Source organism: Talpa europaea (assembly GCF_964194135.1).
Source record: "Talpa europaea genome assembly, chromosome: 9".
NCBI classification, from domain to species: Eukaryota; Metazoa; Chordata; class Mammalia; order Eulipotyphla; family Talpidae; genus Talpa; species Talpa europaea.
Window position 1 is genome coordinate 59,700,444 of NC_140076.1, and position 22,388 is coordinate 59,722,831.

The 22,388-nt window shown below is 37.6% G+C and overlaps 1 protein-coding gene across 6 annotated transcripts in view; it reads right to left on the bottom strand.

The window, feature by feature from the left end:
- PATJ (PATJ crumbs cell polarity complex component) overlaps positions 1–22,388 on the bottom strand; it is a gene marked incomplete at both ends in the record, with an annotated part of 267,283 nt that overhangs the window by 41,844 nt on the left and 203,051 nt on the right. For 2 of the 6 annotated variants that reach the window (XM_084244370.1, XM_084244369.1), the window contains 4 exons: positions 13,146–13,279; positions 17,028–17,145; positions 18,078–18,167; positions 21,744–21,815. In XM_084244370.1, the coding sequence (XP_084100496.1) occupies positions 13,146–13,279; positions 17,028–17,145; positions 18,078–18,167; positions 21,744–21,815 (414 nt within the window). The remainder of the gene's footprint in view (positions 1–13,145; positions 13,280–17,027; positions 17,146–18,077; positions 18,168–21,743; positions 21,816–22,388) is intronic. The other 4 variants (XM_084244372.1, XM_084244371.1, XM_084244373.1 and 1 more) reach the window with 2 other exon arrangements.

Below are 22,388 nucleotides of genomic sequence, written 5' to 3' on the forward strand. Positions count from 1 at the left end.
TCAATAGTCTCAAATAAATAATGAACTCACTGCCGATGACCTGTTTTTGGCCCATGAGTCTTTCTGTATACTAAAAAAAACTCCCCATGTATTTCTTTCCTTTTACTTGACTACTACTGATTTTTCTTAAAGTTATCAGTGAAAACAGAAGGAATGACAAGACACTCTGAACTGTTAATAGAAAAGGCCACATTTCTTACCATGTGGCTGGTGTGCTGAGTGTTCTATGAAGCTGTGGTTCTGGACAGTTGCATTATCTCGGGTGATGAGGTGAGGAGTGAGGACAAACAGTTAACTAGAAATGTGGGCCAGTGAGTCAGAAAGAATAATGAATTTAGCTTTCAAAACTTACATACTTCACAGTGTAAGAAAGAATAGTAAAAAAGAAATACTGGATTGGGGATATTTTGCCCATTTTTTTGATAAGGCTACATTAAGACTAATTCTTGTTTTGAAAAATTGTGATTAGGGGAAATCAAGGGTCACTAATGAAAGAGCACCTTTGTTATTCTAAATATAAAATTTGCAGTTGATTATACACACGATTCTTATCTCCTCACTGCATATCTCCCCCATAATTTAATGCTCTGAGCTACTCAAGTAAAAGTGTTTGCTAGCAAAGCTCTGAAGGATTTCTCCCCTATCAGCCCCTCCCACCTACTGCTGCATATTTAAATAACATTCCTTCACCCTGTAATACCTCAGTGACTCTTGTCTACCAACACCAATGACTTCTTCTAAAACTCATTTAATCCAGAAGCAGTCTATTAATCATTTCCCTGTGGGTGGGTTGTTGGCTTACCCTGAGGAAAGGCTATAGAGACAAATGATTATGAGCTTGGTCTCTGGAGTCAGACTTCTTGGTCCAAATCCTGGCCCTGCTACTTTTGGCCACAGGCCTTGGAAAGACTGTTAACTACTCCAGGCTTTAGCTTCCTCCTTTTTATATAGTTTTAACAGTATTATCTACACATAAAGCTTTGCGTACAATGCCAGCACATAGTAAGGAAATTATAACATCTCTTTTATTTAACAACTTTGTGCCAAAGATGCTCCATACTTCACATTTGTCCCATTTAATTCTCATAACAACTAAGCAAGTTCAATTATTAGTCTCATTTACAGCTGGCGAAACAGTCGCCGAGTTGAATCATGTCTTCGCAGCTTCTAAGTAGGAGAGATGAAATTCTGACTTGGGATCCTTTAACACCAAGGTCTGTGTTCCTACCACAATAGCAAGTTTGTCATCTGTTTTGAGTATTTTATTTTGTACTTATGTAAAAACTAACTTGGGATTTTCCATATGGCATCAATTCTATTGAAATATTGTCTCCTCAACTCCATGGCAAGAGCCTTGAGGGCATGAACTGATCATTTTATAGAGAGTGAACACAAAGATAACTTGTGGAAGTGGAAACTGAACCCTTTGGCTTAACGATGTGGGGTGAAGATCTATAGGTCTCACTTGCTAATGTTAGTCTATGATTAGGGGTTTGCACTACACAAAGCTTGAGGGGCAGATTTCTTCCCACCCCAACATGGAGTCTCTCCTTTAATTATACTTGCTATTCTTTGTCTCTTTCCTTCCTTCCATCTTTTCTTCCTTCCTTCCATCTTTTCAGCCCTATTTCTGTGTACCCATATTATTCACTGAATGCATTTTTTTTCTGATAATGCATTTTTTTCTGACATGCTTACTTGCTACCTTAGATAAGGCCAACAATTTCCCTCTGGATACTCTATTCATATGTTAGCCCTAGAGTCAGAGAAGAATTTGATCAGTGAGTTGAAGAAGCTTTCAACACAGGAAAAGTCTTCTTCTTAAAAACTCTTTCTAGTCTAGGTATGAAGCATATTTGACTGAGGAAAATGCCTTTATTCTAGAAATAGGGATAACATTTTAAAAAGCAGACACCCAGGTAGAAGTAGCTGGCTTGTTTATTCATCATATTCTTTTTTTTTTTTAACTATTACTTTATTCTTCCTTTTGTTATATTTGTTAGTACTATATACAATGAACAGGCTATTGACTAATGAATATATTCAACTCATACTTTTAACTTTAGACTCTAGACTTTAGACTCTCCTTAAACTTGAGCGCTAATTTAAGTAGTCTCTAAAATTGTCCAACAAGCAAAGCAAACACGATCTATCAACTGTTAGTTTTCAATATGTCTATTTTCCAAGTAATGTAAAGATATTCATCATATTCTTGAAAGAATTATGGTTCTAATGTCTCCATTTCTAGAAGAACAAATATGTATGTATGTATGATTCATTAATTTCTAGAGAATAAGATATGTACTTGGCACTAAACTCAAAATAGGTACACTAAAAAGTTTCTCTCTAGGGCCTCCCTGTTGGCGCAAGGGGTTAAGACGCAACCTATGAAGCTAGCCACAGCCACTGCAGTACGAGTTCTATCCCCGGCCAGGGAGCTATTCACATGGCACAGCAGACCTCTCCTGACTTGCCTGCTGCTCCCCTCAGCAGTGTATTTCAGTCAATCCCCTGTTCTGTTCCCCACTCTGTCTCTGGTTAATCCTCTCATCACCCCCCCCCCACACCTCTGGCCTGTATCCAAGTTCTTGCATGCATAAATAAATCTTTAAAAAAAAGTAAAAAGTTTCTCTTTAGCACAATTTCTCTAACTAGACACAAGCAACATTAATTTCCTGTTTTAATAGAGATAGTCTATACGTCTATACTGGCAAAGCTGAAGGGCACCACTTGCTTAAAGGTCATGCCCCTTTTTTAATCTGCTACTCCTTTGTTTCATGAATTTTACTTGAGCGAGCCAAGTGCCACATCTTCTATTAAATATATTCTGACTCTTCTCTAATCAACACTACCTTGGGCCACCACTATACCTCCTAATAGAACTGAACTTATCATGGTGTCACAACTGCTTGTTCATCACCTTATGTCCTGTACCATCTCCCACCATTCAGGATGAGGACCGCTTCTAATTCCTTCTTGTATCCTGGTGCCAATTCTGAGTAGATACTCCTTAAATGTTGGTGAAATGATTATCAAAAAATTGGTTTGAGACAGAAAAAGGCATCAAAATGACCCAGAAAGAGGAGGCTGGTAGCGTTAGTATGTCATAGCTTACCTTAGTCCTAAGTTTCTGATAGTCAATTATTAGAATATACAACCAAAATCCCTATCACACATGGATATTAAATACACCTGAATTTTCAGAGCATTTGTTTGAGCTCAGAGAGCAGTTCAAAGGAGACAAGTATAAGGGACTTAATTATCACTGAGCTCCACAAAAATCACAAACTCCTCCATGGGCATTTAAGCTCTGAATTGCTGGAAGAGAATTTCACAAGAGGCAGTAATGCATCCTTAGACAGAGTCAAAGTCATCAGCCTCTTCAGCTCATCAATCACCATCTTCTTTACTGTTCAAGCTGCCAACAGGTAGACAAAGTAACTCATAAACACACCAATCACTCAGCAAAAGGCAATTTTATTGTTGTCACAATAGGCCCATAATACTTAAAGAAGCCATGTGTTAGAGAAATTAACCAAGGGTCTCTTGCGGATTGAAGGGCAGCAATGAGCACCAGTGTGTGGATGAACTATTTCCACAGAATCAGACTTCTAGATATTTGGTGGATTGTTTTAACAAGAATTGAGGAGAAAACTTTGATAAAGAATTATATGGTAGTTATTACTATATAGGAATATATATAGTTTACTTTTATAGCTTGCAGATATGTTTTACTTCATTTGGATCACTGCAGAGTTAAACCTAATTATTCTGAAACTCATAAAAGCCCCTGTACCCACTCCTCTTTCTCTGTCTCTCTCTCTGTCTCTCTCTCTCTCTCACACACACACTAAAAGACATTTTAACTACAGAAAGTTTCATATTGAACTTCACAGTTAAGTGGAAAACATATTTATCAATGATCCAAAAAGAGTGTTATGTTTTATTTCCTTGCCTTACGGGAAAAATCCTTAATGAGAAAGACCCAGGAGGATGAAAAGAAGTATTGAAAACATTTCATATAAAATGGGTATTTCCTCCCTTCCTCTGGGAAAAAACCATGGTTCAGATCTGTGACCTTAGAGCATTTCAATGCCTGCTTGAAACATTTTCAGTTCCCTCAATGGTTGTCACTGTTTAGAAAGCATCTACAGACATGTCTTCCACAAAGTAGACCACTTTCTCAGCAGAAGGACAAACCAACAAGGACTGACAGTACAGTCTAATGTTGTGCAAAACTACATTCAGGTCTTTACTGCAATACACATGCAGATGGATGAACGAGTCACTGATTTGTGAGATCGATGGCCATTCCAGACTTTAAAGAAAAAGTGCTGGGTTCAAACTGTTAAAGTGTATCTCGCTTTGATCAAAGTTGGTAAGAACCCAGGTCTGAGAAGGAGGGGAGTTACCCTTTCTGAAAGCTCTGCAGATGGCCAACTTTGCAAGTGGTTCTGTAGGGACCACTCAGTTCATGACACTTCACATTGGTCAAGGACAGAGTAGTAGGACATGGTTTCTTAAGCCATTAGCATGGCTCTAGAAGTTTAGAGCTCTATGAACCCACTTTCTTGTGAAAGTGAAGCAGAAAAGGACATTTTACACAGATGCTTAGGAATAAGATTTTTTAATTTGCAGACCTGAAGAAGTTCTACTTCCATAGGCTGAGAGAGATCAGAAGCAAATGGTGTTAACCACACTGTTTTCCTAAGCATCTCAGAACAGGTCAGACATCAAATACTCTCCATAAACCTCTGCCACAAATGGAACAAAGAGTCTATATTTGCTAATCTCCATTTATTCATTTACTCTAAAATGTTTGAGATAAGGTATGAGGATAGGGACATACGAATCCTTCAAAGAAAAAGAAAGCGGATCACAATATTCAGTAACCATTATTCTGGAACACTGAAAATATTCTTAGATAATAAACTATAGACAACATACATAAGCATTAAATCAGCAATAGACACAGTGACTCTTGATATAAAAGCAAGCATTACATGATCAGTTATACAGGTATCAGTAACACCAATCTCTGTCTCTCAGTCTCTCCCTCTGTTTCTGTGTATGTCTATGTTTTAAAGTATCGGACTAAGTAAGCTATCTTAAAACTCAAAGTTGGGGATTGCAAACTCTTGCATACATTTATAAGAAACTAAAATGTGGAATGACAATCACAGCAATAAAAAGGCTAATATAAGTATTGCTGCAAATATATAACAATGTTTCACATTTTAAGATTCTGAAAAGCTTTCTCTTCTCAAGTTCAAAAAAGGAACTGTTTTATATTTGCTTTAAATGGAGTGCCCCTGCCAAGGCTGATTTAACAAAAAGTTGATACTCATCAATAATGAATATAATTTTTCATACTGAAGTACAGATTTATTTTAAGGAAATGGGATAATATTTGCATTATATTTTATAAGTCCCTATAGTTCCATCTGGTCCTTATTTATCTAAATTTTACACAGAGCTTGCATAATATTTTTGCTTACAGTGATATTCTTTAAGATCAGAAATGCCCAAATCTGGAAATTCAAAGGTACTTTCGTTAACATTCTTTCAGTGTGATTCATTTCATAGACTTTTTGCAAACTTTGCTTTGATTTTAAAATAAAACTAAGGTAATAAGATGTTTTGTATAAAAATATATGACTTAAGCAGTAACGATAAAGGGAGCTTAACTCTGGGGGATTACACGCCAAAGCAAACCACACTCCTTGTGAAATAGGCTATGCAAAGTTCATTTGAAGGGGAACAGCAAAATAAAACACTTAATCAAATGTATAATGGCTTTCTATTGTTACTTAAAAAAATATCTGGTGGTTTAAGTTGCTGCAGTTCTAAATTTAAATTTTGAAAAGAAGTAATAGTGAAACAATAGCACATAACATGATGAATGAAGCTTTAAATGAGGTCACATCAGAACTGGACATATGGTTATAGCCAGACAACACATGTTCCTCACTTCAGTTTCTAGATGGATGAACTTTGCCACATAGTGTCCAAATGGGAGAGTCCTTCTACCTTGATACTTTTCTGCCAAGGTATTGCCCTAGAGAATTCCTGCTTAATAAGAATGAATTAAATTAGTACTAAATAGGTAATAAACAAGTATAAATTTGAAACTCGGAGAGAAATAATAAGATTCACAAACTGATATTCTGAGCCTTTTTAGGAGTATTTAAATTTTATAATTTCTCCTAAAAATTCATACCTCATTTACAATGGGATGGACTGAGATTACAAATGCAAAACAAGTGCTTTTTCTGACTTACTCTTACAAAGAGACAAGCTTATCTCCAGATCCAGAAAAGCAAACAAGTATAGCAACTAGGGTTTACACTATAAACTTGACTTTCCAAAAGTGATACCAGTTACTAGTTTCCATAAAAGAAACAAAACCACAAATATTAGGCTTTATTTACCCCAGTTAAAAAACAAAACTCAAGACTTGGAAATTTTAAGAAATTTTTAAGGTGGGACTGAGAATGAATTTCTTATACTATCATCATATTGAAAAAGAAAGTGGTAATTGTAAATGTTCTTCCCTAGTCAAAAAAAAAAACACAAAAAAACAAAGCCTAATAATAATAGTAATATTCTTGAAGAATGGGACCTGCCTTTGTCAGTACACTTCTTGAGAAGGATGACTCACCATCCCCAGGCAATTCATTCTACCTTGAATGGCTGATGTTTAGAAAGTTCTGCTCCATAATGATGTGAAATTTTCTTTTCACTGAGCCTCTTGGGAGCATTTGAATCAGTTTACCCTTTCTCCATGACTGTAGCCTTGTGTTTGCAGAAAGTCATCAGTGTCCTTTCTGGACTTCCCTTTTCCAGTCTGTTCAGTTCTTCCTCAAATGACGTGGTTTGTGAACCACACAATCATGCCCAGAAATGAACAGGTGTTTTAACTGCAGTTAAACTGATCAGAGAGGCACTCCGGGCAAGTCTGTCAGCATGTGCAAAGGCCCTGCCTCTGGTGAACACGACACCTTAAAGGAGCTGAATGAGGTCTGAGTGGCTGGAACTTGGTGTGGCAAATGAGGCTGGATAGAGGTAACCTCTCAACCTCTCTCAACCCCCCCCCCCCTTAAAATAGCCCTTGATAGCTGATTGCAGAACTGAGACACCAAGTTGGGAGGGGAAAGAACAGGGAGGGAGGGTGGAGTACAGGTGAATTGGTGGTGAGTGCACTATGGTGGAAAGACCTGATGGGGGGTACCCCAATGTTATGCAGTTAAAAATAAAAAAAAGTCATAATTTTAAATATGCAAGGTACTAAGTGGACGTATTAAAAGAAATAAAAATAAAACAGGTCTATTTTCAAGAAATTCATGGTCTGGTGGGGCAGATGGATAACTTCTTTGTACAGGTGAAGGCTGATGACACATAGTAAGTAGCATGGCAGTGCTAGAAGAGCCCAAATGGTGTGGCTTAGGAGTCAGATGGTCTGTTCAAACTCCAACTGGATCTCCAGCTGTTACTGTGTCCTTGGAAAGTCATCTCGCTTACCTGGGTCAGTTTCCTTACCTGTAAGGAAATGGGGATAACACCACCCCTCTTACATGGTTGTTGTGAGGATTAAATGAAATGAATGATCCATATTAATTACAAAAGAAAAGCACCTGAATCGCTTAAAAAATCTGATGCTTAAAACAATATGTAATTATCTAGAAACCAAGTCATGGATGCTGGTAGTATACCACAACCACACAGAACAAAGGAGGTAAGGATCTACTTTAAAATCAGTGTTTAACTGAGCTCAATATAGGCAGGCACTTGGAAAAGTCCTTTATATTCATTATCTTAGTTAATCTACCTAAACAACCTTAAGAAGTAAATTGGTCATCACTAGTATTTTACAAACGAAACAGATTTAACTTGGAAGGGCTTAGTTGTGTGTTCAGGTCCCAGGCTAAAGATCGGGGATTCTGAGGTCATGGAATCAGCATCACTGCTCTGCTCTACTGCCTATGAGGTGTAACAGAATACAATTTTCTATAGTCTGGGGCCTTTGTCAATGGTACCTACAGAAAGGAAAATGCATAGATCCCTGGCGAATCTTTGTTTACTCCACTTCATTAGTTCAATTCCAAATACAGTTCAGCTCTATCAATATCCTAAAAGATTTAAGTTTTTCTTTCCTTTCTCTAGAGTTCCTAAAGTTGACAATAGAACAGCCCCGATAAATGACCCTGGTGAGCTGTTGTACTTCTTCTGATGACACTGGAGATAAAACTTCTATCAATAAGTAAAATTACTGAGAAGGGAGCAGTGAAGGCTCTGGGAAAGGGTTAAGGAAATGGTGCAAGCATCACAAGAGTAAGAGTGCCTGGTATTTTATTTGGCAGATGATGTCAAGTCCTGAAAGGTAGCATTTCATACAGATTATCTTTCCAACCAGGGAGACAGAGTGAAAGCGAGCAAGCAGGATCAAGATGAGAGGATAAATAGAAGGAAATAAAACTAAGAATCAATGTACTTCTTCTGTTAAAGGATGTGCCTTGTCTGATTTACAGGCTGTATGTCCACGCTGTCCCCCAAGTCCACATATTGCAATCCTAACACCCCAATGTGATGGTCTTAGGAAGTGGGACCTTAGGAGGTGATTAGGTTGTGAGGGCAGCATCTTCATGAACAGGATTAGTACCTTTCAAAAGGAGGGTCCTACAGAGCCCCTTCACCCCTTTACCATGCGAGGGCACAATGAGAAGCCTGCAACTCAGAGGCGGGCCCTCTTTCGATCATGTTGCTCCCTGATCTTGGACTTCCAGCCTTGAGAATTGTGAGAAGTAAATTTCCATTGTTTCCAAGTTACCTGCTCTGTGGTATTTTGTTATAGCAGTCTGAGAGTTCTAAGATACTGACTTACAAGAAACATACTAGGAATAACCTATCTTTATTAAATCTAGAAAGTTATGTACCACGGTGCTACATTTTTCAACCTTCCAAAGAAAGTCCCTATTTCGATATTCCTGTTATGAGCTTTATGATCTTTCATTAGTTGATTCCCCTATATATTAGATGATAAACCTTCAAGGCTGAAGGTGTGAGCTCTTTAAGGACAGGGTTATTTCACTCAATTTTGTAGCTTCAGCACTAAGCAAACATATGTAACCTATCACAGAGCGCCACATGCACTTAAAGTAGATTTGGGAGCAAATCATAAGATTAAAACAACAGAGGCAGAAGTTTGTCACTGAGGACTGGGTCCAGGTGTGCTCATAAACCTTTCCATAAGGCTCGCCCTCATCATTATCTTGGTATTTTAAAAGGTCTATTTAGATGACTGGTTGCAAATACAATGGGATGCTAAGTGAGATCTCCCTCTGTGATCATAGAAACCATCTGCCTTGGCTCCAGAGAAACTATTTATAGCAGATAGGACTGATGTGGTGTCAAGCCCAAATCCCAGAGGCTTAATTCCTCTAAAGAAGGCAAAAATATCTGTTGTGCACACAACAAAGAGGGCACAGAAACACTAATTGGGAGGGCTGGAACAGATGCCTAAGAGGGGTCACTGGCACTCAGAAGGTCCGCTTTCTACACGAGAGATGAATTAAGGATGCATCTCACAATCAAATGTGCAAAGGCAAGTGCAAAGGTGCTTTTGATACTGGGGCTCAACACTGTTCACAATTTCCTTTCATATATTCTCCCCTTTGTTTGCTAACTTCCTGCTGACTAGATGGCATTCCCAGACCTATTGGGATAATGTGACCTGCGGTGTCAATTAGACTGCATGTTCCATGTCAAAACTTGGAATGGGGAGGGGAGGAAAGAAACCTCTTCATGGCGGTAAACAATGGTTTTCTTTGCTAAAGCACCTTCCACCCCCCTGCTGTTCAGCCTCACCAGAAACACATGCCCATATATTACTTGTGAGTCTAACTTACAGCTTTTGATGAGGTACCTGAGGTTAGGAAATAAAAGCTGAGTTCCATTTCTCATTTTTAAGTGGTGCTTATCTTTCCAAGGACAATGGGATTTACTGTCTCAAAGGCAGTACTATATATTATGAATCTCAAGATACTCTTAAAGAATACTTTTTTGGCAGTCTCACGATGGCAAGGGAAGCAAAACACAGGACTTAGCAAACAGCCTTACATCCAGGATGCAGGATGTGCAAGCAGTGAAAGCCCTCAAGCTGGCGGCCAGTGGCACAAACATGCAAAATTAAAGACCAAGAGCAGCGTGGGCACATCTTGCTCACGTATCTAACCAACCTACACAAAGCAAAATCACATTAAGAACAACAACAAAAAATATCGGCTAACAGACTCATTCAGGTAGGCCAGACATGTTGGTTAAATCCCTCTGATTTCCTCTGGGAAATCTATTTCTGCCTTCTTTTAAGCATTATAAAGATATTAATAAAAAAGAAACCAGAACATTACTTTATTTTCCCAAGAGAACAAAACCACTTTTATTTATTGGTTTTCTTAGTAAGTTTAAATCCTCAAGGGGTAAGGCATCACATAGATTTTGTGTCCAATGCCCTTAGCAGGATGGCTGCTTTGGAATTTGGTGTGAATATTCCTCAGATGATTCTGGTTTTACTCACTTTGCCACCAGCAGTCACTGTGTTGTTCCTTGCCTTGTAAACACAAAATAAGCACATCTCTTGCCTAGATAGAATTCAGCTTCATTTTGAGCATAAACGCCTCTAATTATAAGAACCCTAAGTCTCTGGCTCCAGGTATCCTGGTTGTAATCATCAAAAATGGCCTTGAACTACAGCCTGCCAGCCATATTTTAGAAGTCCTGTTTCTAGCAGGCTTTAGTTACTTATCCCCAAAGTTCAGCAACAGGAATTTCACTCTAGTTTTTCTTTATGAAAAAACTCACTACAGAATTTCCTTAAAATCTAATTTCTCTTGTATTTTTCAAACATAATTTTATTTATACATGATTTATTCAAAATACAGGAATATCTCTTTGGAAAAATGAGGAAATAGGCCCTGGGAGGAGCTATCCCAATGTCTAAGGTCAACCAGTAGTTTCTTAATGCTATCCCAAAGGTTTTAGTATAATAATTATAGCCATGTATACATATAAACTTTTGTACTGTCTATAAAGTTTTAAGCATAACCCAGTGAGTCAGGATTATTAAACTTAGTTTGCATGTGTTGTAAGAGAGGCTTGGAGAAAATATATGCCATGTGCAACTGCTTGCTATATACTAAGTATGAGGCTTAGTACTGTATACAAGTCATCATCTCTTTGAATCTCCTAGCAATTCTATAAGGTTTTACTATCCAATTAAAAGACCAGGAAAAGATTCTGAAAGAGTAAGGGATCTGCCCTTACTCTTTGTATCTAACCAATACAAATGGTACAGAGAAAATATGTGACTGAGAACTAAAAGAAAGTAATGGTGATCATCAGCTCTGCATTCAGCCAAGGAGAGCTCATGGAAGAACCCAGACTGTGTCCTTGGGGAGGGAGGCTTGGAGAATGCATGCTATCTTGATGGGGTGGAGACAGGAGGGCTGGAGAGAGCAGTTTGTGGGAACGGATAGAGTTTGAAAGATTGGAATGTGTATGCGGTTTTGGGGAACAACAGTCTGATCTGGTCCTGTGTGTTACCTACTTAACAGGAGCTAGCTGGGCTGCTGCAAGGCTGGTCAGAGTGTTTCTATGAACTGCTCAAAGAAAAACTTACAAAGTTAGAAGGCATTATTAAAAATATAGCCTAGAGCAAATCACTTGAAGGGAAACTTCTAAGGAAGAATTTCCTTCATGGCCAAAACCAATAGATTAATAATCCAGAGGAGAAATGCAGAAAAGTTCTGGGGCCTTACGGAGGCAAAATGCATGGATGGGCTGGAAACTAAAACTGGCTGCGGAGTTAGTTAACTCCAGGTGTTCCCGGTTCATCCAAATTGATGGAAACATCACAGTGTATGCAGGAAGTTACACACAGCAGTTCCTGCCCACACAGGCAATTAGAGAATAATTCAGGAAATAAATTATCCTGAACTCTGGGAAAAAAGTTTAACAGAGCTTTAATCAAACCGAAGGAGATAAAATCCTTTAATAAATAAAAACCAGCCTCTGAGAACATTCAGGCTTAGGTGGTTCACTAAAAGGGGCCAAGTGTTTAAAACACCAGAATTCTGTAGGCCTAGATAGTAGGATAGAGAAGGACCAAAGCCAGGAGACACAGAGAAGGTTTTCAGACCCAATTTCTGCATAGGCTGTTCGTGAGTATCCTAGTGCTCTAAGGAACTGTTATTAATTATGAAAAAAGCACAATAGGCTTGTTCCAGCTCCCAACAGTATTAACACAGAAATGTATGTTCTTGCCAAAAATGGAGAAAAAATCATTTTATTGATCTTTTTATACTTATTTTATCTGTAAAGCTGCAGAAAGGATTTATTCCTTACTAAATAAAATGGGCAAAAGAAATACCAAAATGTCCACTTAAACATTCTAATCAATAAGAATGATTGTCTTTAGGGAGAGTCCCTGGTTGGGGATGGGGTTGAAGAGCAGGGCTAGGGCAAAAGGGTAGGAGGGAGACTTATTTTTTCATTTTATATCCTTTTGTATCAACTTAACGTTCTAAAATGTGCATTTTGAGTAAAGAAAAAAACCCAGAAAGTTTTGTATTTTAATAGCATTATTGATTAGTGACAAAATGTATTGGATAATCAAAGACCTACCATCCAAACATAAACTAAAATTCTAGACTGATTTTTAAAAAAATGTTTTGAGTGATTATGAACACAGACAGAATAAAGCAAAGCACAGTATGTCAGGCTGGAGTAACTGATGAACACTTATCCAGTATTCTATTAAATAACAATGATGAAGACAAGGATGATAGCAATATTTCATCCTGATTTTACATTTTATATGTCACACATTGTCCTAAATCCTGTTGTAACATTTCTGAATGCTGCTACTGATAGTCTAATAAGCATTTACAAAAAAAACTGAAAAGAGAAAATCTTGGTGAAAATTAAACTCTTGGTGAAAGCTGGTCAGACGATGGATGCACATCTATTTACAATTATGTTTTTTTCCATACTATGAAAAATCCATGTCTTCTACTGAAAGGCACAAGGCCATATAACAGGTTCAACAACTAACACTGTGACAATGGATATGCTTCACTTCTAGAACTTACCAAGGGTGTGTCTTTTCCTCCTACAATGCTGAGACCAAGCCCTGAACGTCCCTTGGATATTTCTATAATCATTTCTTGGCCAGGGACAATGGGACATGTTGCAGGGTCCACCGACAGAGGAGCCTGAAAACCACCTGCAGAAGAATGAACATGAATGACTGACAAGAAGGGAGCCCCACTCAGCTTGCAAGCTCTCGACATAGGGAGTGTGGGGTTTGCATGTGTTTATCATTTCACTTTCTTCCTGCCAAGCACCATGAAGGAAAAAGCTGGGTCATTACTATCCATTCACCCAGGGATGAAACATGATATTCCTACAACACATTTGAGACTAAAGCATAACTACTTCCCCCTTTCCAAAACTGTCCATTTTAGTTATACTTGAAAATTTTTTAGTCCTTTAATAATCATGAAAACTGGTATGGAAATACTTAAGATGATTAAATACATATAGGCACATGTTATAATGAGAATAAACACTGGTAAGACAGAAGATTCTGTAATCATTATAAAACAGTAATCAATAGTGTTTAAATACCTCCAGTGAGTGTATATCATATGAATTAAGATGTGGAAAGGATTTAATCAATAAAGTATGAAGCAACAGAAAATAATTACCTAAAAATTATTTTTCCATACTAAAAAGGGAGGAGGGGTTATAAACATAACACTCAAAAATTAAGTGCTGTGGCCATAACTGAAAAACTTGAAGAGTTACTGCTGTATATTAAAAATTTGATTTTTAAAAATCATATTTTGAGATTGGGTTTGCCTAAAGGGAAAATATTTATAGGCTAAGAAAAGGTGTTTAATAATAGCTACTTATCTAGCATAAATTCTACTACATATGTACGTTTTCCAGATGACTGAACCTAACCCAGTGAAAAATCAAAACATTCAAAATTTTGGTTCCAAGAGAATCTCAGGCAAGTGGTCTCCAGAGAATGTCTCCTGTTTTGATAACTAAGTCTGATCATAATGAGTACTGGTTTTTAATTTGTGACAATAAGTTAGTAAAGGCTGATAACAGAGGGCCCCACCTGCTGGTCACTGCAGCTAACACACAGGAGCCCAGTTGACACCCACAAAGCTCATTAACTCCACATACTAGCAAGGGCTGGCAGACAATAGCCTGAGGTCCAGGAATGGCTTTTACATTCTCAAGGGTTGAAAAAAATCAAAAGAAAATTATCTCAAGACATGGGAAGATTGTATGAAATTCAAATTCCAATATCCATAAATAAGTAGTATTGGAACACAGCCCACTAATAGTAGTGCTATATCATATGCAGCGGTGGAGCTAAGTAGCTACAGCAGAGACCATATGGCTCACAAGCCTTAAATGTTTACTACCTGGACCTCGACAGAAAAAGTTTGCCAATTCTTGGTATAAAACAAAAAGAAAATAGGCTATGGGTAAGCCTGTGGGGGAGTACTGCTCTGACTAAGCCATAATCATGCTCTTATTGATAAAACGGTACAGGTTTTGGGGTACAGAGGTAGATTTGAGTTCCTAAGAGGAAATTAATGGGTAGGTGAAACTGAGGCACATTTCTCATCAGAAAAATGCACCCAATCTGTCTAACAGGCTGTTGGAGAGATTAAATGAACACATGTGTGAGGGTCCAGCCCAGGCTCTGTTTATTGCCACATTGGTACAGATGTTTTCTCCTGACCACATGGAATTTATTAATTGAATGGCCTCTTGGTTAAGAGTGATAAATTCAGTGACAACCTCAGTAACAATAAAAACTGTCATATTAGAAGTAGCATATTAAACTGCAAACTGAATTTATCTCTAGATCTTTTGGTAGCACATGTGTTTCATACTACATTTCCCCTTCATTTACAATAAAAAAAGGGTACAACAGAGGCACAAGTTCAGGAGCATTTGAAGACGTTCATACTAAACTACTCTTGTAAACGACTAGTTTAGTCCCCTGAGTAAGAGGAGAGAGAAAACACAGTAGGTGATATTGTAAATGGCCTTTTTCCCCTCACCCTAGTCAGGACTGAGTCTGGCTTGGTGCTTATTTTCTCAGAGAATCTACTCCAAAGCCTGACTTATGCCAAAATCCCAATATATGTTTTGGTAAGTGGGAAGATTAATTTGGTAAGGCAAAAATATGTGCTACACAGTACAGTATTACAATTCTACATTGTGGCCAGCAGACTATTTTGGTACAGGGCAGGTAGTAAACATTTTGGGCTTCATAGGGTGTATGGTGTCATAACTCTATCATTACACTGTGAGAGCAGCCATAACATTATATAAGCTAGTGAGGATTTCAATAAAATTTTATTTATGGACACTGACGTTTGATACCACATAATTTTCATTAAATATTCCTTTATTTTTTTTTTCAACCTTTTAAAAGTACGAAAACCATGTTGCTGCAAATTGCATGTGTTTATCTTTTTTGAATGCTGAGTAATATTCCATGGTATATATGTACCACATCTTCTTAATCCAGTCATCTATTTTTGGGCATTTGGGCTGTTTCCAAAGCTTAGCTATTGTAAATAGTGCTGCTATAAACATGGTGCTGGAAGGGATCATGCTCAGTGAAATAAGCCAAAAAGAAAAAGAAAAATACTGGATGGTCTCACTCATAGCAGGAATCTAGAAAACTTAAATAAGGGACCAGAAAAATGAATAACTATAAGAAAGCGAAAATCAAAATCAACAAAAAACTATGAACCAGAGACACTTTTTGGGGGGTGAGGGGTGGGAGGGGAGGGATTGGGGTCAGAATGGGGGGGTTGCAATTGTATGGGGAATATAAAAATAAAATTTATTATTTAAAAAAAAATAAATAAAAGTACGAAAAGCATTTTCAGCTTGCAGAGTATACAAAAACATCTGGCAGGTCAACTCTGACCCATGAGTTATAGTTTGCTGACCACAATCATCAACTATTACAGTGAAAATCAAGAGCTTTAAAATAATACCTACTCTCTAAAGTTTTCATGAGTTAATATTTATGAAAAAATATGCAAAAGAGGGCTTCCCCGGCCGCAGCGGTTGAATGCTGGGTTGCGAAGCTGCCCTCAGCCTCTGCAGAGCTGGTTCGATCCTCGGCCACCTGGCGAGGGTCCCACATGGCACTGCCCGCTGCTCCCCTCAGCGGTGTATTTCATCAGTCTGCCTGTTCTGTTCCCCGCTCTGGCTCTGGTGAATTCTCTCACCCTCCCGCGCTTCTTACTGTACCCAGTGCTTGTATAAATAAATAAATAAATCTTCAAAAAAATATACAAAAGAACTCACAGAGGTGTTAGACTTTCTAAATTAATGCAATGTTATGCTTTGCTATTGGTAAGGATGGTGTTTTACATAGTCATTTTTTAATTAACTTTTTTACTAAATTGCATAAAAGCAAAATCGAAATCTTCATTATTCATTTTGAAGTCCTATTTTCAATCACCAGCCAGCAAAATGTGAACCAGGAATTAAAAAACAGAAAATAGCAATTTCTTTAAGCACTGAAAATTAAATCTTCAAATAGCATATATCAACATATGCAAGGCTAACAATTTGGTTCAATATATGATTTTAAGAGAGATCACTCATGAACTAAACATGATATTTGGGAGAGATCAGAGAATAATTTGTATGCGTCAGATTCAAGTAACATTTACTGAGGGCCTTTTTGCTTTAGTAATTTTATAGTCAATAAGCAATAGGTAATTCCACGGACAGAGATAAGGCTAATCGTGTAGGAAGTGAAGTGATTGCCCAAGTCCCAAAGCTAAGAAAGTAGAGGAGAGATGCAAACTAGGCTTTCTCACAACTGGCACGGTGACTTTTTCTAAGACATCCTGATCCTGTCTTTTTAAAGGTGTGATGAGTCAATTCAATTCTATTCAGAAGAAAAAACATACCAAAGCCTGTGTAGTCTGCATCTGTTGAATGTTCTGATGGACTTGGTGCTAATGGTATTTCTTGTGAGCTGAAGGATACTTTTGTTGAATGTTTTTGCTGTTTCATCTGGTTGACAGCCTACAGAAGGAAGGAAAATAAGACAAATGTCAAATAGGAAAAAAGCAACAGGAGATTTTAAAATTGGTGTATTGCTCCCCAAACAATGGTGTGCCCCAATAATGTCTTGAGAATTTGGAATGGGAGAGGTAGCAAGAAATTAGGATGATTTCTGATTCCCCATGCTCCCTGTTTAACTTTACATCTAAAATGCTTTGGTGAAGCATGGCTCAAGGAAAGGAAGAAGCGTAAGAGGTGAAGACTATCACTGTCATCTGTATATGAAGTTAGAGCTGGAAAGCAGAACAAAAATCTCCTTAATTTCAAGTTAGTCTGATGCAATCAGATTGCATCTCATTGATGCAATCAAAGAGAAGTCCGTACGTCTGTGCTGTAGCCAATGAAAAATCATCTATGCTGTAGATGTTCTGCATATACAACACTGTCCATCTCTTCTGGACATATTCACTCTAGTCAAAGATGTATCAAGTAGGTTAACAGAGCAACATGTGTAGCAGGAAGGGGCAACAAACATCTACTGAAAGCATACTCAGTGTCAGGAACATGCATTACTTTAAATTCACCTAAAAGAACTATACCTTATCCACTTTTGATTCCCAGTGCCTAGAACATAGTAGGCCATTAATAAATGTTTGATGAATGACTAAGTGAATGAATGAATGTAGAATGAATATAGAAGAGCAAGACTAAAGACATGGGAACTCAGAATACGAGATAAATTTGTAATGTAATGAAATTTGTAATCTGTAATGAAGGTACAGAGACCTTCACTGTGTGAACCTTAGAAAATTAACATGTGTTTGGGATTTAATACTAATGAACATTAGTATTAGAAAAAAACAAACAAACAAACAAAAAAAAACAAAAACAAAACCCAAAAGGACTCCATGCTTGCTTAACAGGCAGTTAAGAAATATAGGTAGTAACCTGACCTGCCTTCTGGATCTGTAGTGAGCCAGGGAACCCATCCCCAGCTGGAAGATTCTGGTGGAGGCAGTGAAGCACCAGGCTGTCCCTGGAGTCTAGAAATAGGATTAAGGTAACTGCTCCAGAACAGTAACACCACAAAGTTCTGTCATTGGAAGGCTGTATCTCAATACCAGCCATTGCACAGTACCTAATGACTAAAACAGCCGCCACCCATTGTATAGCTCATTGTGCTTTCCAGTTTTCAAAAAACTCTTTCATATGCATGAATTCATTTAATCACCAGAACAACCTTGAGAGTTAGACAATATTACTCTTTTACAGATAAAGAAACCAAGACACAAATGTCAAGTGACATATCTGAAATCACACAGCTAATTAGAGGAAGTGGTAGGATTGAAAATCAGTAGCTGAAGAATGCTACAAGTTTAAAGTGTTTATCAAACAGCTGCTAGACAACACTTTTATGGATGTTCATTTTTCTTCTGGCAGTTTTTCTATCATCACCATTCAATCATGACTATATACTTAAGACTTATTTTGAAAGAGAGAAGTAGAAAATGACAAGGGGTTACTACTAAAACAAATGAACAATGGAATCACCTATATATCCAATTACTTTAAGAATCTCCTTGAAGCTACATGTGTCCACGGACTTAATCCCTGGTTAATGGATATAAACAGAAGTGAATTGTACACATTTTAAGTTATTCTTTTAAGGTGAAGGCTTCTGCTTTCCTTTTCCCAAGCTGAAATGCTAGTAGGATAGTAAAAATTGTAGCAGCCCTCTTAGATCCCCAAAATGAATGTCACATTTAGAGGCTGGGAGAGTAACCAAATGAGAACAGTAATCAGTTAACATGTGCTTGGGTCTGTGACACTGTGCAGACACCATATCATCCACAGACTGATTACACCTAGACTGTTAAGAAAAAGAAAAACTTGTGGCAATTGGCCTACTCTCAACCTACCTAGTACTTACATTCAACTTTCATTTCTGATTATCTTAAAAAAGAAGATTGTAACAAAGCTGAAGGTAAGCTAGAGTTATTTCATGGAAAATCAAGTGAATTTTAAAACAGGAAAGCACAAAAGAGAGCGATCACTACATTATGACTTTTATACTAGAAAGGCATGTTTATGACTCATCTTCATATCCCAGTTCCATGTTGCATACCATTTTATTGTGCATACCTGCTTTCCAATAGATACTGTTAGAATTAAACAATTAAAAAATAAGGGAGGGCATGGGCCTCCCTGGTGGTGCAAGTGATTAAGGCATAACCTATGAAGCTATCCACAGCCACTGCAGCACTAGTTCAATTCCCGGCCAGGAAGCTACCCACATGGCACAGCAGACCTCTTCTGACTCGCCCGCTGCTCCCCTCAACGGTGTATTTCAGTCAATTTGCCTCTCCTGTTCCCCACTCTGTCTCTGGTGAATTCTCTCACCCGCCACACCTCTGGACTGTACCCCAGTTTTTGTATGCATAAATAAATCAATCTTTTAAAAAAATAAATAAGGGAGGGCCTCCCTGGTGGCCCAAGAGGTTAAGATGCAGCCTGTGAAGCTGTCCACAGCCTCTGCAGCATAAGTTCGATCCCCAGCCAGCCAGGGAGCAACCCACATGGTGCAGCAGACCTTTCCTGCCCTGCCTACTGCTCCCCTCAGCAGTGTACTTCGGTTGGTTGATCTGCCTCTTCTGTTCCCCGCTCTGTCTCTGGTGAATCCTCTCACCCCCCACCACCTCTGGCCTGTACCCCAGTTCTTGTTTGCATAAATAAATTAATCTTTAAAAAAAATAAGGGAATAGTTCAGAGAAGCCAAGTGAAACATCCAACACACATACTTCTAGAAAAATAACTTTTGCTCTTGGTAGATGTGGTGATGGATGAACATGAGTAACTCATCCATCAGCACAAAACCAAAGCACTAAGTATGTAAGATCAGAAAGATTGGATTTGCTGTCAAATATTACTATATTAGAATAAAAGAGCTGGAATTTTTTTTTTTTTAATTTATAGAAGCTGGGATTCCCATCCCAAATCAAATAAATTGTCACTTATGGGTATGAAGTCCAGGCAAGCTTTGTTGTTGTTGTTATTTTTGTTTTGTTTAAGTATGACAATGCTTAAAGTTAAACCAAGGATTATTACTCCAGGGCAAATGTGTTCCTAAGAGATCCAGAGGCAATTTTGATAACTATAGTTATCAACTGTAGTTGTCTAAAAAAAAAATATATATATATATATATATTTACTTATCAGTGTCTTTCTGAGAAGGGATTTACATTTTAATAGTTCTTCATGATAGGAATGGGAAAAAAATCACCATTCAGAAAAGATCTGTTCAGTTTGCTTCTCCTAATTACCTGTATGGCCACAGGCAAGTCACTTAACCTCTTTACAGCAAAACTTTCTCATCTATCAATCAGTGGCAATACTTCTCTACCTTGCAAGGTTGTTTTGAAGATTAAAGGGAAAAGTGTACAAATAAGCCTATCATTGTGCCAGGAACAATGCAGGAGTTCAATTTATAATATTAATGTCTTTATGTCCTCTGATAACATTATTAACAGATGATCAGCCAGCTTCTGATTAAAAGCATTCAGGGATGGAAAATCCCATTTCCACAGGGAGTCTATTCCATTTTGGAACAGTTCAAATAGCTAGGAAGTTCTTTATAAAGAGCTCACACAGCCTCACTGCCAAGGTTGCACAAAAACTTCAGGATTGTTTGTCTTCTGCAGTCACAGAAAAGAGTTACTTTCCCCAAAGAGAATAAGTATTCATTTTTAGTAGGGAAAAGAAAGACTAGCTGATAGTTAGAATTCCCCATAGTTCTAAAAATCTACAGTTATAAAATTTTAGACATGGTTGCTATGTGCCTTGAAGTAGGTGGCAGGAGTAAATAATGTATTCATAATTGAATAATATTTGGAAATATATTTAAAAAATAATTGTTTACAGGTTTCCAACTGAACTGAATTTGATAATTTTAAAGATTCTTTCTACACCTATTTGTTTTTATTTAGGCTTTTAGCATATAGTTTTGGAGACTCTCCAAAGGCATCTTGTTGGGGGGCAATATTTAAAGCATCAGGTATTCTCTGTAAGATTCTCTTTAGGGATCTCTAGTTCCTTAAACATAAAAATAGTTAATACAGCAATAATATAATTTTTGCAGCACAGAAATAAAAAATGGCAATAGAAATGAGAATTAGGACTTAGAAAAAAAAACCAAAAACTCAACAGCTACCAAAGTACAAAAAGTTGACAGAAGTTTATAGATTTTTATGAGACGTGAAGCTCAAAATGCAAACATGAAAGTTATTTATATTTTATAGAACTGAAAAATTTCCTATTAAAATGTTTTATTTATGACATTATGTAAGATACAGCACTCTCAGAATTTAAGGGCAAGTGTGTTTTCAGAGATGCCCCACTTTTAAGCATCGACTTAGGGCACTGGTGGAAGGAGATAAACAGAGAATATGTCCACACGCCTTGCACAGAATTTGTGATAGAGTTGGGGGTTGACTTCAGGTTGTTAAGACACACACCATAATCTCCTTTCAAGTAACAAAGGATCGGATTTCATTGCAATCACCCCCTTTGCTTCTGGCACCCACTTGCTCCAGCAGAGCAAACCTCAAGCACAAATTACGTACATTGTCAGCTGGGCACTCCAGTGCCTTCTGCTGATCTGCCACTCCTGAATCAACATCCTGGGAGACATCCTCCTAAAACAAAAGATGCAATCCGTAAGAGACAATGTAGGGTTCAACTGCACTTTCCAACAATCAAACACCATTTAACAGGGTTTAGTCTGCTAAAAAAAAAATCACCAACCATTGATTACTTTCATCCATCTGGACTAACTCTCAGAAACAAAAACAAGCATGTCATTTCCAAACACATATTTTGTGCTCTTAGATCTTTCATGTTTTAAGCCTATCAGACAGGTATTCTTTGATTGTTTTGGCCAGTTTCTTGTTTTACTAGGAATCTCTATATCTGTATTTCTATTGAATGTTAAATCCTTTGCAAAAGGCTCAAAATCTAATATTAAAATTTTTTCCCCTCTTAGGATATTTAACTAGAGGCAAAAATGCACATTTATTGAAAACATTGTGAGATATAAAGATAAGTTTGACTTGAACTCCACAAAAAGTGCAGAGTCCAGGCTGGGGAAAGAAACAAGCTACCAAAACACATGGAAAACTGATGTACAGCTAAAGGGCATACAGTTGAAATAAAAGATGATACCAATAAACTGTGCCTCTTTTATAGGCAAACTTAGAGGGAAATTATTA